This window comes from Amphiura filiformis, chromosome 5 (genome assembly GCF_039555335.1).
Source record: "Amphiura filiformis chromosome 5, Afil_fr2py, whole genome shotgun sequence".
In the NCBI taxonomy this organism is placed as follows: Eukaryota; Metazoa; Echinodermata; class Ophiuroidea; order Amphilepidida; family Amphiuridae; genus Amphiura; species Amphiura filiformis.
The window spans coordinates 53,928,664-53,944,025 of NC_092632.1; the positions used below are offsets into that span (position 1 = coordinate 53,928,664).

General features: G+C 38.9%; 1 protein-coding gene across 2 annotated transcripts in view; it reads right to left on the reverse strand.

Annotated features, from left to right (window-relative positions):
- Positions 1-3,461: 3,461 nt before the first annotated feature.
- The window catches only part of LOC140153368 (zinc transporter ZIP9-like), a 29,964-nt gene continuing 18,063 nt past the window's right edge, over positions 3,462-15,362 (reverse strand). The window contains exons 2-7 of one of the 2 annotated variants that reach the window (XM_072176102.1): positions 11,205-11,301; positions 9,627-9,860; positions 9,314-9,391; positions 8,248-8,333; positions 6,071-6,205; positions 3,462-4,645 (exon numbers count right to left, since the gene is read on the reverse strand). In XM_072176102.1, coding sequence (XP_072032203.1) covers positions 4,403-4,645; positions 6,071-6,205; positions 8,248-8,333; positions 9,314-9,391; positions 9,627-9,860; positions 11,205-11,295 — 867 coding nt within the window. In that variant the 5' untranslated portion in view covers positions 11,296-11,301 and the 3' untranslated portion in view covers positions 3,462-4,402. The remainder of the gene's footprint in view (positions 4,646-6,070; positions 6,206-8,247; positions 8,334-9,313; positions 9,392-9,626; positions 9,861-11,204; positions 11,302-15,362) is intronic. The other variant, XM_072176101.1, reaches the window with a different exon arrangement.

Genomic DNA, 15,362 nt, shown 5'->3' on the forward strand with positions numbered 1-15,362 from the left:
CTACTCTAACTTTTAAATGAGTTACTTCAGATATGATTAATTCAGATCTTTGTGAAATCTCATTTTGATAGTTCTAAACTTTTCTGATAACATACAAAGATATGTCATCCTGGTACTATTTCCTAACATTCCTAACAATCATTGTTAAGTATGTTAATCGTTGTTGTCAACCCGTTGCCTCGTTGGGGTTAGCATGGGCAGGACCCTTTATTTCATTTTTCATTGTCTCATTTTTGGATGCTATGTTGATGGGATGCTCATTGTTTTGTCTTTCTTTGTGATAGTCACTATTCTCTTAAACAGAACATGAGAACTGTAAATCAAGCATTTGCTTTTGCACCAAGTTACCCCCTTGCCCAGTATTAAACCCATGAGTAGTACCTGCTGATTGGTTACAACAAGATTATAATTATTTAATGAGCCAATCAGGAACATGGTAAGAGTAGTGGTAGGGCTGAAGAGGATTGAGCTTAAATATTTAGAAGCTGTATTTGAATTGGTCACTCAGATTAAAATCACATAAATAACCAATCAAAAACATTGTAAGAGGGACGGTAGTTCTCAGTGATTCAAAGCCATGGCTGAAAGCAGAAAGGTAAACTTTGGCACGAAGAGCAAAATTTGATTTCCCAAATAAAAATGTAAGAAACTGGGTGAAATTTTACTTGGCTTTGAGTATGCATCCAGGCCCAGTATCAGACACTAGAATACTGTTAATGTCCATTACACCACCTACCATATTTCTTCTATTTATGTCATTGCAACTTTGCAAGCATGATGAAATTACATTTCAATTCCACCAAGGTGGAATAATCAAATTAATAATTATAATCAAATTAAGTATTTCTTGGCCAAACTGGAACACTCTGAACAATAGTGGCTCCGCGATAAACACACACGAATATAGCGCGATACCGAAGAAAGTATACACACGCCTTACACTGCGTACACGCTTAGTACACTACATGGACACAACACGCATGTTCCAGTTTGGCCAAGAATTACTTTTTTGATTATAGTAGAAGAAGAAATGCTATATATATACAAAGCTTGAGCATAATGCACATGTGACTTTATCATTCAAGTATAGTCCCACCCCTTTTTAGGTAACAAATTTACAACATTGGAGGTGGGACTATTCTTTTAATTTCATTTTTTTAAATTTGTTGATTTTATTTTAAGTGTCCCTGAGCCTAGAGCTAAATGCTAGGATCATTTATGGTTGACTTATTTGTGTTTCTAATATGCAAAGTTATTATTTGTGTTCAAAATGCATTGGATTTGTATCCATTTTGAAATCATAGACATGAATACAAGTTATAACTTTGGATATTAAAAACACAATATTTTGTTTGAAGTCAACCATAAATGATCCTAGCATTTAGCTCTAGGTCCAAGGACACTCTGAAAACTTTTTAAATTCATGTATAGCCCCCCCCCCCCTACCATTGTGATAATTTTTCACCTTAAAAGGGGGTGGGACTATACACGAATCAGTACAGAAGTAATTTTGAAACTGAGTATGTTACGTAGGATTTGTTAATTTTCCTTGTGGTGAATGCATTCTGTCATGACAGTATTGCTCATATTCCATTTGTTTGTGACAAATTGTACATATTGTTGCATATTGAGAACAGTTAAATTGCACTTGTGAAGAATGTTAATGCAACACTGTAGTTGTGCTGAATGCTGATGCTTCACCAAGATTAGGATTAAGAGTCTACATTTCATTTGGCAAAACAAGATAATATTTTTAATTAAAAAAAATAGTGCTATATTTATCTGGATTCAGGAGTAGAGTGAAGCATACAGACTGCCTCCTGTCTTCATTATTTGAAAAAAACAACTGGTCAGCGAATCAATATTTCATACTTTTTTAAGACATATTTTTAAGACAATTCACTGACCCTACTTGGCACGTACGTCTACCCATGGAACAGAATTTTTTTTCGTCGCCTAATAGTCATTATGAATATGGCAGTTCTGACTATTTAGTGACCACTAGTCAACTTCAAGATAGCTGACATTATGTAGCCCTAATATAAACTCTCTACTGACCATCACTTTGTAAATTTGAGAACAAACCAAAAGTTTATGTCCTATAAACGAACGTCTGTTCATAAGGGGGAGGGGGCCAAAAGTCAGATTATGTTTGTCAAAAGAATAGTTAAACTATTGGTAAAGTTTTTTTGGGCTGAAATTTTCAATATTTCACACTTGCATTGCAGGGAGCGAGAGGTCAGCCTTCGCCTCTGTACGAAAGCATTTTCGTTTATCGGATTTACCAGACTTTTGGTTTGTTAACCAAGGCTCCAAATCATTTCCACAAACCAAAAACACCTACACATGATGCATTACTACAATATATTTATATAAAAAAAACCTATTAGTTACACCATTTATATTATCCCATTGCTCCACCATACATGAAGCTAGGGCAGGCACATTCCCTTATATTTTACAAAGATGATCAACCTTACAAGGCTATACAGCCATTTAATTCTGACACCCAAAACATATGACCCATATATCAATATTCTGATAGAATATGTCAGTAGCAATTATATAACCTGACCCTGCTACTGACTTTGAAGTGAAACAATTTTCTGCATAATTCTGTGGTAAATTAGGCCTCCAAAAAAGTTGTTGTGTTGCCCTCCGTGGCTGGGTCAAAATCCCGAACATCTACGCCCATATTTTTTTCAATAATTTTCACATGTTTTTTAAAAATAATTTTGTTTGCAACAAATGGGTTTTTTCGTCACACCCCAAGCCTATCCCCAATCCCACACATTCGATCAGTACTTTAATTGGATAGTAGTTAGTAGAATTAGCCAACTTGGGCTCAAACCCTGGTAGGACAAGATACATTTTCATGTATGTTAATATTGTTAACTTCAATAAAATGTTCAACATCGGGTAGAAAATACAGCCAATATGCATTTTCCTCTCTTCACTCAATGTTGCTGTGAGATAGTAGGTATCATCAAATGGTCAAGTTGGTTAAAAAAAATATCCGGCCGACTGACCCACCAGATTTTAGGCTTGGGAGGGCAACACAACAATAGTTTTGGCCTTGGAGCACCCTCGAATAAACGGAGGCATGCCTCCAATAAGCGGAGATGTACCACCAATAAACAGAGGAGTGCCTCCAATAAACGGAGGAGTACCTCCAATAAACGGAGGTGTGCCTCCAATGAACGGAGGTGTGCCTCTAATGAATGGAGGTATGCCTCCAATAAACGTAGGAATGCCTATAATAAACGGAGGTGTGCCTCCAATGAATGGAGGTGTGCCTCTAATGAATGGAGGTGTGCCTCTAATGAACGGAGGTGTGCCTCCAATGAACGGAGGAATGCCTCCAATAAACAGAGGTGTGCCTCCAATAAACGGAGATGTGCCTCCAATAAACGGAGGTGTACTTCCAAAAAACCAGAGGTGCTCCTCCAATAGACGGAGGTGTGCCTGGAATAAACAGCATAAGAACTGTCCATTCTCCTGTGTGTTTATTATAGACCTGCCATCAAAACAAGAAGTGGCTGGGATGTCCTGGGATGTCAAAATTAAAATCTAATTTGCTGTAGAAGTTACTGTTTAAATTGTAAGCTACACGTCTCTGGACATTTCAGCACAAACCAGTATTATGTAGGCAGATTATCAGACCACAAATAACTTCCTCTCACAAATGTTTCAATACATCTTTAAAATTGCAACACGTCTTTCTTACAGACTAATAATAATTCACTTACACTTCAATTCCCTTCAAAGGTACTAAACTTGAGTTTCAAAAGCAGCGTGCAATTTTGTAACACTGCACTATTTTGCAAAGACACATTTTTGCTGATAGGTCAAATGGGCTATTCCATTTAAAATCCTTACACCCCCTATGAATGACATGACCTAAATCTCCCACACAGTGGGTAGAGATTTCACATGGAGTCACCTAATCAGGTAATCCCATTTGAAATTCCCACTCCCTGTGTGGAAGATTAAAATCATGTCTACCACAGGGGGTGTATGGATTTCAAATGGAATAGCCCAATTTACATCCATAGCATTATGCACATTGTTTCTTTTGTTTCTTGTTCCAATGCACTGTGTGCACAAAGCTGGCACAATTCAAAGTTATGTTGCCATTTCTGAGCTGTCCATCTACTGCCTTCTTTAGGACTAGAAAACTAGACAAGGCTTCATCAGCGCTACTGAATTGTCTAGTTGGTACCTCCATCCAGAAACTGGCTAGTTCATGTAATGTATGCTCCATAGGTACTCAACAAATGTCCAAAGTGGTCAGGTTAGAAGCACATCTCATGCCGAATATCAACAAACTATATGATGTCTATTGATCATTGGTCATCTTATGACTAATGATTACTGGTCACTCTCAAGTGTCTCTGTCCACTCAATGGTGATGACCAAAGGCTAGGAGTAACGGAGCTAGGCACCCAGTGACAACAGCAAACAAATCAGTTCTACTAAAACCACTTCTGATTTCAACAGTGCCCTCACTGTCCGTACTTGTTGTAGGATGCGCACTTGCTATTTCTGGAAGGACGTGGACGGTTGCTACGTATAGGAAGGTACCCGCTGAGAAGAGCATGGATATACCTGTTGCGTTGACTGATGACAGTGCTTGTTTACTAGCCTGTATCACAAAGATAAATAAGAATATTTATGGTACATACAACAAACAATGGCAAACAGAGAGTGCAATTCCAGCAGGTGAAACAAAATTAGATCCTAAACATATCATGATCTACAAAAAATATTACAATTAAAAAAAAAATGTTCAACTAGAAGGGATATCAAAAAAGTTTTGTTGTTGTTGGTGTGTATAATTTGGTTCACGTAAAGTTTGGTAGTGACGTCAATGCTCTTTCGCAGTTGCGCCACAAGCGTGCCGACAAAACGCCCCTGTAGACATGCATGTACACTCGGATCGTTTAACTTTACATGTGTGATTCGATACTGCGGCGAGCAAAATATGCACGTACGTCACTACCGAACTTGAGATGAACCAAATTATAGCTAGATGTTGTGTAGCATGATGTTGGTCAAGTCAGGTTTGTTACAGCTGTTGTTTTAGAGTTTTGATTTGTTTATTTACTTCACTGCTTCCTTTTACCACAGCTTTAGTCAACTTTGTTTCAATAACAATCACATGATAAAAGGATGTAACTTGTACAGACAGTAAGAGGAAATTACTTTCTTCTGCCAAAGTATGTGCCATACAATGAACCATTTATCACAAAAGACCACAGAATTAGAGAAGGAGAACTTGGACTCCCTATACGACCACATACAATAGCGCCGTCAGCTATGAGGAGAAAATTTGGGGTATTCTGTCCTTGCCGACGATGTGTGGAGATGAACGAAAACAATTCTGTGTCACATCTGAAGTGTTGTGGTATCGCGTGCAGGTCGCATCAAGTGTGTCTCTCAAATGCGCCCATCATTCATGTCACGCTGCATGACAATGATTGCCCCAAGCGCAATCCAAGAGAAACCGAATACACCCAATTTTTGCTCCATGCCTGTATCAAGATGGCGGTCGAGTCCTGGTTCTCCTTCTCTAATTCTGTACAAAAGACAGTATCACTAAATTTTAATGTCTAATGCTGGTTTCATACTTTCTGCCGGTGACGCTTCATTATGCCGCTTGCACTTGTCTGCAAGCGGAACGGCACACCGCTGAGCGGCAGCGGCATGACTCTGAAAGCCACTCTTGCCGCTCAGCACAGCTCCAAAATCGTATTTTGCTCTCATACGTCAGAGCAGCACCGCTCCGAGTTGATTTGAATTCAACTCCCAGCGGTGCTGCCGCCGCGGCAAAGCGGTGGAGTGATCGATATATCAGCTTGCCGCTGGTCACCGCTAGCATTTCTGGTGCGACTGCGCAGTGAAGTAAAATCATCTGCAGAGTGGCAAAGTGGCAAGCGGCAGGAAAGTGTGAAACCAGCATTAGTATGTTAAGTCAAAAAGGAAAGCTCACTTCAACTGTGGCAAAAAGGAAGTAAACTGCTAGTGATGTAAAAACAAGAAACACTCTTTTCCCGTATTAGCTACTTACATGACTAAGACCAAAATATGTTATAAGTGCTGCTACAGGTGCAGCCATAGCAAAGACAAACAGGTGTTTACGTATCCTATTTCTCTCATAGTTTTCATGAAGCAGGAAGCTTACTAAACCAAATGCTGCTGGAGCCTGTAAAACAAATAAAATTAAGAGAGAAATTGGTAAGGATCGTATTTATGACTGTTTAATGGGAATTCATACAATCAAATCCATTTTTGGTGACATGCTTTTTGTTATATAGTTTCAGGCAGCACTTCACAGTGGCGTAGTGTCATAGGGGCACGGGGGAACATGCCTCCCAAAATTTAGAAAATCCCATAGGAATATTGCCAACAAACAGCTTGTGCCCCCCAATCAGACCCGGTGCCCCTCCAATCATGGTCGGTGCCCCCCAATTGAATGACCCACGATATGCCACTTGCACTTCATCAGACTGGCAACCTTGCTTCTTCTTTCCCAAAGTTACAAAGGGTAGTGGTGCTAAAATCTGGTCAAAAATAATTGGTAAGAATGTTATCTGCTCTCCCTGTGGCTCATCTGGTAAAGGCGGGGCAGATGACCAATGATAAAAGACCTTGTTACAGTTGGTTCCGATCAGGGTAACAAGCCCGATTATTAGCTACATGTACACCTTGACTGTCCTGTAAAAATTGCCCCTACCAGCTATCTACGGCGACCCCCTTCGTTCACCAGGTCACTTGTGCCTGGCTGAAGATTTGTCAGCGTTATCCCTTAGATTTCAGCTGTTAATGCCAAGATTTACTCACATAAAAAAAGACCCCTTTGCATCTATTCATGGTATTTCCCTCTAGGCCCCTGATCCAAATTGCCTCCCTAAAATTATTCAGCAAGAAAAAACCCCCGTTCTACTGGTGGGCTAACCTATACAAGGAGGGCCGGTTGGGTAAATGTTTTTTATAGCAAAATCACCAAAAACTTTTGTACCTCACTTAGAATGCATTTCTTTCAGTCAAAATAAATTACTTTTACAGAAAACAGCTGATTTTACATTCATACATTAATTTCCATCAAACTCAATCCACTTTTGGCCAAAAATGGCAGATTTTACATGCAGACAGCAAATTAAAAAGAAAGAGCAGGGTTTTTCCATCGCCTAATCTAACTTTTGTTCCTCTTGGTCTCACTTGATATAATATTGGCGTCCTCCCAGGCTATGACATGCTTGTTCCACAACATAGTCTGTGATAGCCGATTATTTTTTTTCAGTAAGGAATGTATTAAAGTAAATTAAGTAAGTAACCAAAAAATGGATTTGATAGTATGAATTCCCATTGGCATTACACACTATAATTGACTTGTTTTGAGAATTTTCCATGAGAACAAGTTATAACTATAAACATAACACAACATCGATCACAGAGGAGGATGAGCATTTTGCTTGTTATCTGTTCAAATAAAAATAAGGTTAAAATGAGAATGATATCAAGTAAGTTATATAGTATTTCTATGAGTATGCCGTCAGTTATCAGTTTTACTGGTGCAGCCGGTCCCTGTGTGAGTAGTCAGAGACACATCTGATGAAAGCTTAACCACTCACATAGGGACTGGCTATACTGGTAATTAGGCATGGGAACGTTAAACGCATGTACCGTTAAACCCACGCATGATCCGTTAAACGTTTAGCAAAATGGGGTAAACATGTAACATGCAAGTCATTTTCAACCTTCAATTTTCCATTTTTCAATGCTAATCAACAGTTGAAAGTAACAAAATCTGAAGACGACCTTAATACTTTACATGAAACTTGCTCAAAACATTCATCATTTAACACTAATACCTCGAAATAATGCATAGTTTCTGACATGTTTGGGCTGTTGACTTCGCGAATTTTACCTTATGTACAGCGCCATTGGTACTAACATATTCTGTTAGAAATTCCGGTTTTGTGAGGTGCGAATGAGGTGCACCGCACCTATCGTATATTCATGAAATCTTGCCGCCAGACGGGGCTGGATCAATGCATGTTAATACGTTGAACACACACATCACTGATGCGTTAAACATGTAGGAAAATAAACGGAATAACCCATCTCTACTGGTAATGTGATAACCGATGGTGCACTCGTAGAAATAATATGACTTTTTATGAATTCCCGTCGAGAAAGTCTATGTACTTAATTGATATCAAATTGTAAGCAATTGCAACATACCTTGTGTAGCATGATAGCCATGAATACTATCATCTGTACATCAGGTCTTGACATAGTAGCTGCGGCACCCATAGCTATACCATCGGCTGTACAAGAGGCAATCAAAAGGATCAAATATCATGCAAGTTAAGAAAAATTTGAATTTTAAACTACTAATTGGTTTATTTTTCTTATCGTGAGCACTGCCTTTCACAAGACTTCTGCATCATTAGCTAATGTTGATGGCTCTTATGGTTTCTTGGAAGTGGCTTTAGGACCAACGTAATCAGATGACGTCACCCCTTGGTGACATCACCAAAGTTGGTAAAATCCTGCACGTGGTCATACAAAATAGAAAGGGAAAACAAAAAAATTCTGGAGAAAGAAGCAAATACTTTCCCATGAAGGTCCTGGAAGCTATCCACATCAAGAAACAAGAACCATCCTTGAAACGCACCAAAAGATTGGAATTAGATCTTGTGTGGGACAACCTGATCAAACCAGTGTAACATCATCTGATTACCATATGGGTAAACTGAGATTTGTTGTGCCAGTTAGTCATTGTTGTGTCTTCAGTAACGTTGATGCCTGGTCAGTAGAACACTAAAGTTACACAATAACCCTCCTATCCCCTCCTCCCAACAAATATCCTACTTGCTGCCCATACTAGACTGATTTTTGCTGTCATACTAGCTCTGTTTTTATAACACTCTTATCCCCCCATCCTCCCAACAAATATCCTGCATATCGTAACTGGGCGGGAAAAACCTCATATGTAATTTTTGCCCTTGAACATGGATAAAGCCTTGTAGGTGTAGACTTTATATTGAAGAGGTTGCTTCATCCATGTTCAAGGGCCAAAAGTTCATGCAGGAAACACCTCATATTTACTTTTGGCCTTTGAAAATGGATAAAACCTTGTAGGTATAGACTTTATATTGAATGGTTTGCTTTATCCATGTTCAAGGGCAAAAGGTACATATGAGGTTTTTCCCGCCTAGTGACGATATATAAGACCAACTTTTGCTGAGACACTACCTTTGTTATTATAACACTCCTACCACCCTCCTCCAAACAAATATCCTACCTGCTGCATGTACAACAAGACCTAATGTTGCTGTGATACTAGTTCTGCTATTTCTTGATGATCCACCTTCAACATCATCTATAATAAAAATATAAAAATGCAAACAAAATGGGTTATCAGTTGCACCTGTGTAGTTTTTTTAGAAACACTAAAATTACCCAAATACCTAGATTTTATTAGCCAACAGCGAAGGTGCTATGGTTACCAAAGTAAATAATAAATAAATAAAAAATAATTGTAAATAAGATTAATATCTAAATCTCTCACCAGATTTTTTCAAATGCAAATAATATGGTAAATGTATAGTACTTACTAGACGGTGGTCCATGAGAATGTCCATGTCCGCCTCCGATTTGGTCCACTAATAACATAAAGACAAAACCCGTAACTAAGGCAACACCTATAAGGTAATGTAACTCTTCTTCACTGCTATGACTTTCCAAGCTATGCTCATGATGATGATGAGGATCACCATCTTTTTGGGCATCTGCAGCTTGTGGATCATCTGCTGGTGGTGGTGGGTTTACTGCTCGGTGTATGTGACCATCTGAGAAAAATCAAATGATGAATAAATAATGAAACCACGAATTGTAATTCATGGTAAACATGAGACAAAATTTTGCATCTGTAAGTACATTTTGATGCAAAAAATGTACTTGATTCTTATAACAATTCCACATGCACTAATAATGAATTTGAACCTGAAAGTTGAGACATACATTTCATCGAATGCAAAAAGCACAATAGACATCAAAAAACACAATTTTCGGCACAAATACTATGATCAACAAATTTTTACTTTTAAATAACATGATCATGCCAAAGTAATATCTTTACTTTACACTACCGGCACATCACATTACATGGAGCTTCATTTTAAAGCTTAACATCGTTTGAACACACATTTGCTGTAATTTTGTGTATTCATCTTTGATTTATAGCGTTAATGAGATGTGGTAGACAGGGTTTAGGACACTTAGTCTAGAGATAGCTGATATAAAAAAAGACAGAGATAAAAAGAATTTATCGCGTCTGACATCATATGTCAATCAAACTCAAGCCCGGCGGCATAAGTCCATAACCAGGTGCCTTATTGTTAATTTTGCACCTTCAAACATACAAACTAGAGTTGGGCGACTAAGTCGCCAATAGTCGTTAGTCACGACTATTACTAGTAGTCGTGACTACGACTATTGAAAACCAAAAGTCATCAAAAAGCAACTATATTTAAATGTTACAAAATCATGTTAAAAGCGCCACATATCCCAACCAAAACCAACCAAATACTAAACTGTGAAAATGTGCTAAAAATGTTAGTCATTGTCTTACCAATAGAAACACTATACAAACAAGTAATCATAAAGTCCATAAATCATCATTAAATTGGTCTTGTTGACTTGCTGACCACAGATAGTCGCGACTATAGTCGTAGTCGTGACTATTTGCTGCCGACTAGTTGACTAGGAAAAAAGTGATAGTCGCCCAACTCTAATACAAACCATAGGTCTTTATAGTAGGAAACTTTCTTTTGCGAAGGTACATGTTAACAATGCCTAGAAAAGTTGCTTTTTGCCTTGTAAAAGTACGTAATTTTTCACCATTTTCTGCTAGTATTCCTTTTCTCTGATCGGCACCAGATAAATCGGCCTTCCTTTTATGCGCTATTAACCTGTGTAAACCAATCAAGGATCGTAATTGACAGTGACATCAGACGCGATAAATTCTTTTTATCTGTGGCAGTACAAAAAATGTAACAGATATTACTTTTTTTAAATCACACATTACAGACAGACAAGAATAACATGGCAATTTGTTCTAGCTCTGCTATGTTTCAAGTACAAACAATAAAACTTCTAGAAATCATGCAAAACAAAACGGTTACCCAATGTACCTTCAAATAGAGAATGGATGCCTTCAGGAATGATAACAGCCAAGGCAGTACCCACCAGGAGACCAGCACCAAGTACTGTGATAAATCGCATCTTACTCTGTCAACAAAAAATAACACAAAATTAACAAAGTTTAATTATGTTCAGCAGGGCAGTATGCAAATGCACACCAAAAAGTACATTTTGTATGATAAGTGCAATTTCCTACCCTAAACATACTATTAGCATTATTTTCACCTTTTTAGAAGCAATTAAGGTGGTACTACACCCCTTGATAAATGTGTGACTATTTGTGCATTTTTCTCAAAAAATAATAACACACTGGTAACAAAAGTTAAGTTACTTGTCTTGAATCACTACAATTTCAGTGAAGTAATTGGATTGCTTGCCCCTATAATAACTATACATAACGTTTGTTACCAGTGTGTAGTTATTTTTTGAGAAAAATGCAAAATTAGTCACAAAATTTATCAGTTACAAAATTTACCACCTTGCAAATGCAAGTTTGACCCCCTAAAATCACACTTTCTGACAAAATTCATCTTTTTAATGTTTTATATGAATGTAAAGATCATGTTTGAATTGTCACATCTACTGATTTACTGATTGTTTACTTTATGAACAGCGTTGGAACAACATTGGAGCCAACATGACACGGTGCACTGCCTGTGTTTTGTTCGGCGGTACATTGAATTTGTGTGGCCTAATCACTTGCTTTAATGGTGAAATGTACACAGTAAGTTCCCACCGTAGCTTACTCGAGAACTCTAGCTTCGAATTTGCACACGATAGTTACGCATTCGATGCTAGAGTGCGTTGCTATCATTTTTCGGTCGGACAGTGGTGCATATTTATTCTGTTAATGTTGAAATTTATATGAAAGTTATTTCGATGAGTCAACTGTATCTTTTGAGCAAGAGTTGCCTATTTTGGACAGTCTAAAATTTAGCTGAAGTGTAATTTTAGCAACATTTTTAATGCAATCGCCTGTCGTGTCCCTGTGATCGGCTGTCTACATCTACATCTAAAGAAATACGGGACAGGACCAATTGGAATCGACGTCCAGATTCTGGTGGTATCACAAATGTCTAAAAACATCTCAACTGAGGGTGCATAATCCAAGGGTGCGCATAAAAACGGTGGCTGGTGCAGAGAGGCTTAGTTTGATGAGGCTGGGTTTGAATCCACTGGCTCGCCTGTGTACAGCTGAGCTGAGTGTGTCTGTATGTAGCTCCAAACCTTGGCGTTGAACAACTTGGTTGATGTTGACTCATGAATGATGGATGCAGGAAGCAGCCCTCGAATTAAGGATCTGAAGGGGCACGGCAACTTTTTTAGGGCAAGTTGAAAATTGCCTTGGATTTTCACTGAAAAGGCAAGGCAGCAGGGCAGTTTGTAATATTTCAAGAGGGCAACATGGCAACTGTTGAATATATATGAGAAGGGCACCAAGGCAATTTCTCAAAAGTGAAGAAGACACACACAAATACAGATAGATGATTTTATAATGAAGGGGCAGGGCTGGGTGGGGCACCGACGGCAACTTCATTAGAGGGCACGGCAATTGACTGCCTTGGGTAAAGGACATATTTTAAGGGCATTACGGCAGTGGGGATGGGCACCCACAGCAAAATGCCATGGGTGCCGTGGGTTAATTCGAGGGCTGGCAGGAAGTATATTCCACGACCACAGCTATACTTGTGAGTCATGGTTCTGGCACTGTGGTTGATGTATTGGTTTGGTCTTTGGCTACGGGTTTCTGCTCCGTCAGGACTCAGGAATATCATCAACAAAAAATTCAACAGATATAAACTTCTCGGGGATGGAGAGTGGAAGATAACCTGAGTTGATTTTGTGCAGCATGGTCAGATGTGCTGCTGATCATCTGTCTTGAAGAGAAGGCCAATTCAGCTCCTGAAGCATATTGGAAACGCTGGCCTTCCGCTGATAATTCCCTTTCACAAATCGGGCCGCTTTCTTCTGGACTGATTCAAGGGCTGAAATGTGTTTCTTGTGATAGGGATCCCATGCTGTACACAAATACCCCAGGATTGGTCTTACTAGAGAAGTGTACAAATGTATGCCTGTTGTTTGATATTCTCTGGACATTTGTAGAGGTTGTGTTGTAGGAAGTTGAGAGATTTCCGGGCTTTGCCTGTGATGTTATTTATGTGTGGACCCAGTCTAGCTTGTGGCTCACGCATGCAATCAGGCCGCGACAAATTTTATTTTTTAGCTTGCCCGATCGGGCAGGCAATATTCAAAAATTGGTTGCCCGAAATTGCCCGAAATTAACCCATATTCCGGCAACAATTGTCAACAAAGTTACATACCGTACTCATCATGCAGTGCAGTGCATAGTACCGTAAGTGTGCCGAATTTGGCAGTTTCATTCTTACGGAACCGATATTTTTCTCAGTTAAGTTGATAAATAAATGAGTATTCATGAAATGCACTATAAAAATAAACATTTTATTCACTTATTTCACTAACTGTTTGTTTCTAATGTGTATTTTATGTGAAATTTTGTCAGTAAAGTCACAGCAATTTTCGTATTTTGCCAACCACTAATACATCTCAATCTCACTCATATGCAAATACATGGCCAGCTGACATCATTGACGTCATGATATTGGCACGAAACAAGTTCTATAATTGGCCAAACTTCTAATACGTCACGTAATGCCATGATGTTCATTAGCATATATGTTTGCAAGTCTGGTGTGGGATACGAGTGCCTAGCGAAATTAGAGTTCCGTTTGAAGAAGTTTTCTACTTTGTTTTGACTGTTTTTTTACTTCTGTGAACACGCCAAGTTGGACAGAAATATTCTATTTTAAATCATCAAGCTTTAATTGGTTTAAATTCAGACTTGCCCGATCGGGCACAGCTCTTCAGAGTTTTAATTGCCCGACAAAAATGTGATTGCCCGGGCTATCGGACAGGCGATTTGTCGCGGCCTGCATGCAATACGAAGTATTGCTGCGTGGTAAAGCGAGTCTATCTACATGTAGCAACTATGAAGTTATGGTTGTTTTTACTCTGTTCAAAACATGACATACACCAAATACAGCCCCCAAAATGGTCTACTTTTAGCGACCCTTAACTCCGAAACAGTTTAGTCAAAGTTAAAAATGCGATCCCTAACCCTTTGCTTACATTTGGACAAATTTGTAGCAGTCTCTGTGTTGAAAAATGCCCGGTACTTACCCGGTACAAACATAGAAATGGGCACATTGCTTCAGTCCTGTTAATGAATATTTCTTCCGTACTCCCAATGGTTCCAACTGGGTTCCAACGTGGGTGTCACAATGATAGTCTCCCTGGGCCTCAAGGAAGAACAGATGATTTTGTGTTTTCAACTGATTGAGTGTCCCAGGTTAAAGAAGAAATAAAACAAACAAAAACCAGATTGTGTCAGCCTGACTGACGCTTGTCGATCCTAACAAACCCGTGATAGCCACATACAGTCTGGCGCCTGGCCTGAGACTAATTTTATACACATGCGATGATGTATCAGCCAATCGTAAGCCTTGTTTATGTCCGTTTAGCTGCACTGCTCATGTGTCATGCCGATCAGCGGCAAGCGACATGTAAGTATGAAACCAGCATGTGCGTTCTGCTCGTGAGAAAAATTACCTTTAGTCAGGGGTAGCGCTAGGTTTTCAAACAAGGGGTCAAATATTTGAAATTTTGTGAAACTATGGATCCGATTAAGTAGGATACGACTAAGAGACGCAGGCTAAAAAAGTCTTACACATGGGCGGTGTTGTTCTTGAAATCATCTAGAAACGCTTCATTCGCTTTCCGTTTCAGGCGGTCTTGGTACGAGTAAGTCTAACTTTAATGAGAGTTTACTTCTAAACTTCCATAGCTTCACACGGTGTCATGCTTCAGCGAATCCGACTAGATTTTGAATGCAATTGCAATGGTCTCTAGCCTAGAATGTGAAGCTATCAGTGATCAAATTCTTGGCTAGACTTCTTGAGCAAACCGTAGGCTAGTCGGGATTATGCACTTTCAGTTTCTCACGCGTTTGAACGGGAATTGGATTGCGTACTTTTTCGATGTCTAGTGAGCAAATTTCTTCAATATTTTGAGAAAATGATGTCAAATTTTCTATTCTATATTGTTTGGTAATAATGTCTTTTGCCAATAGT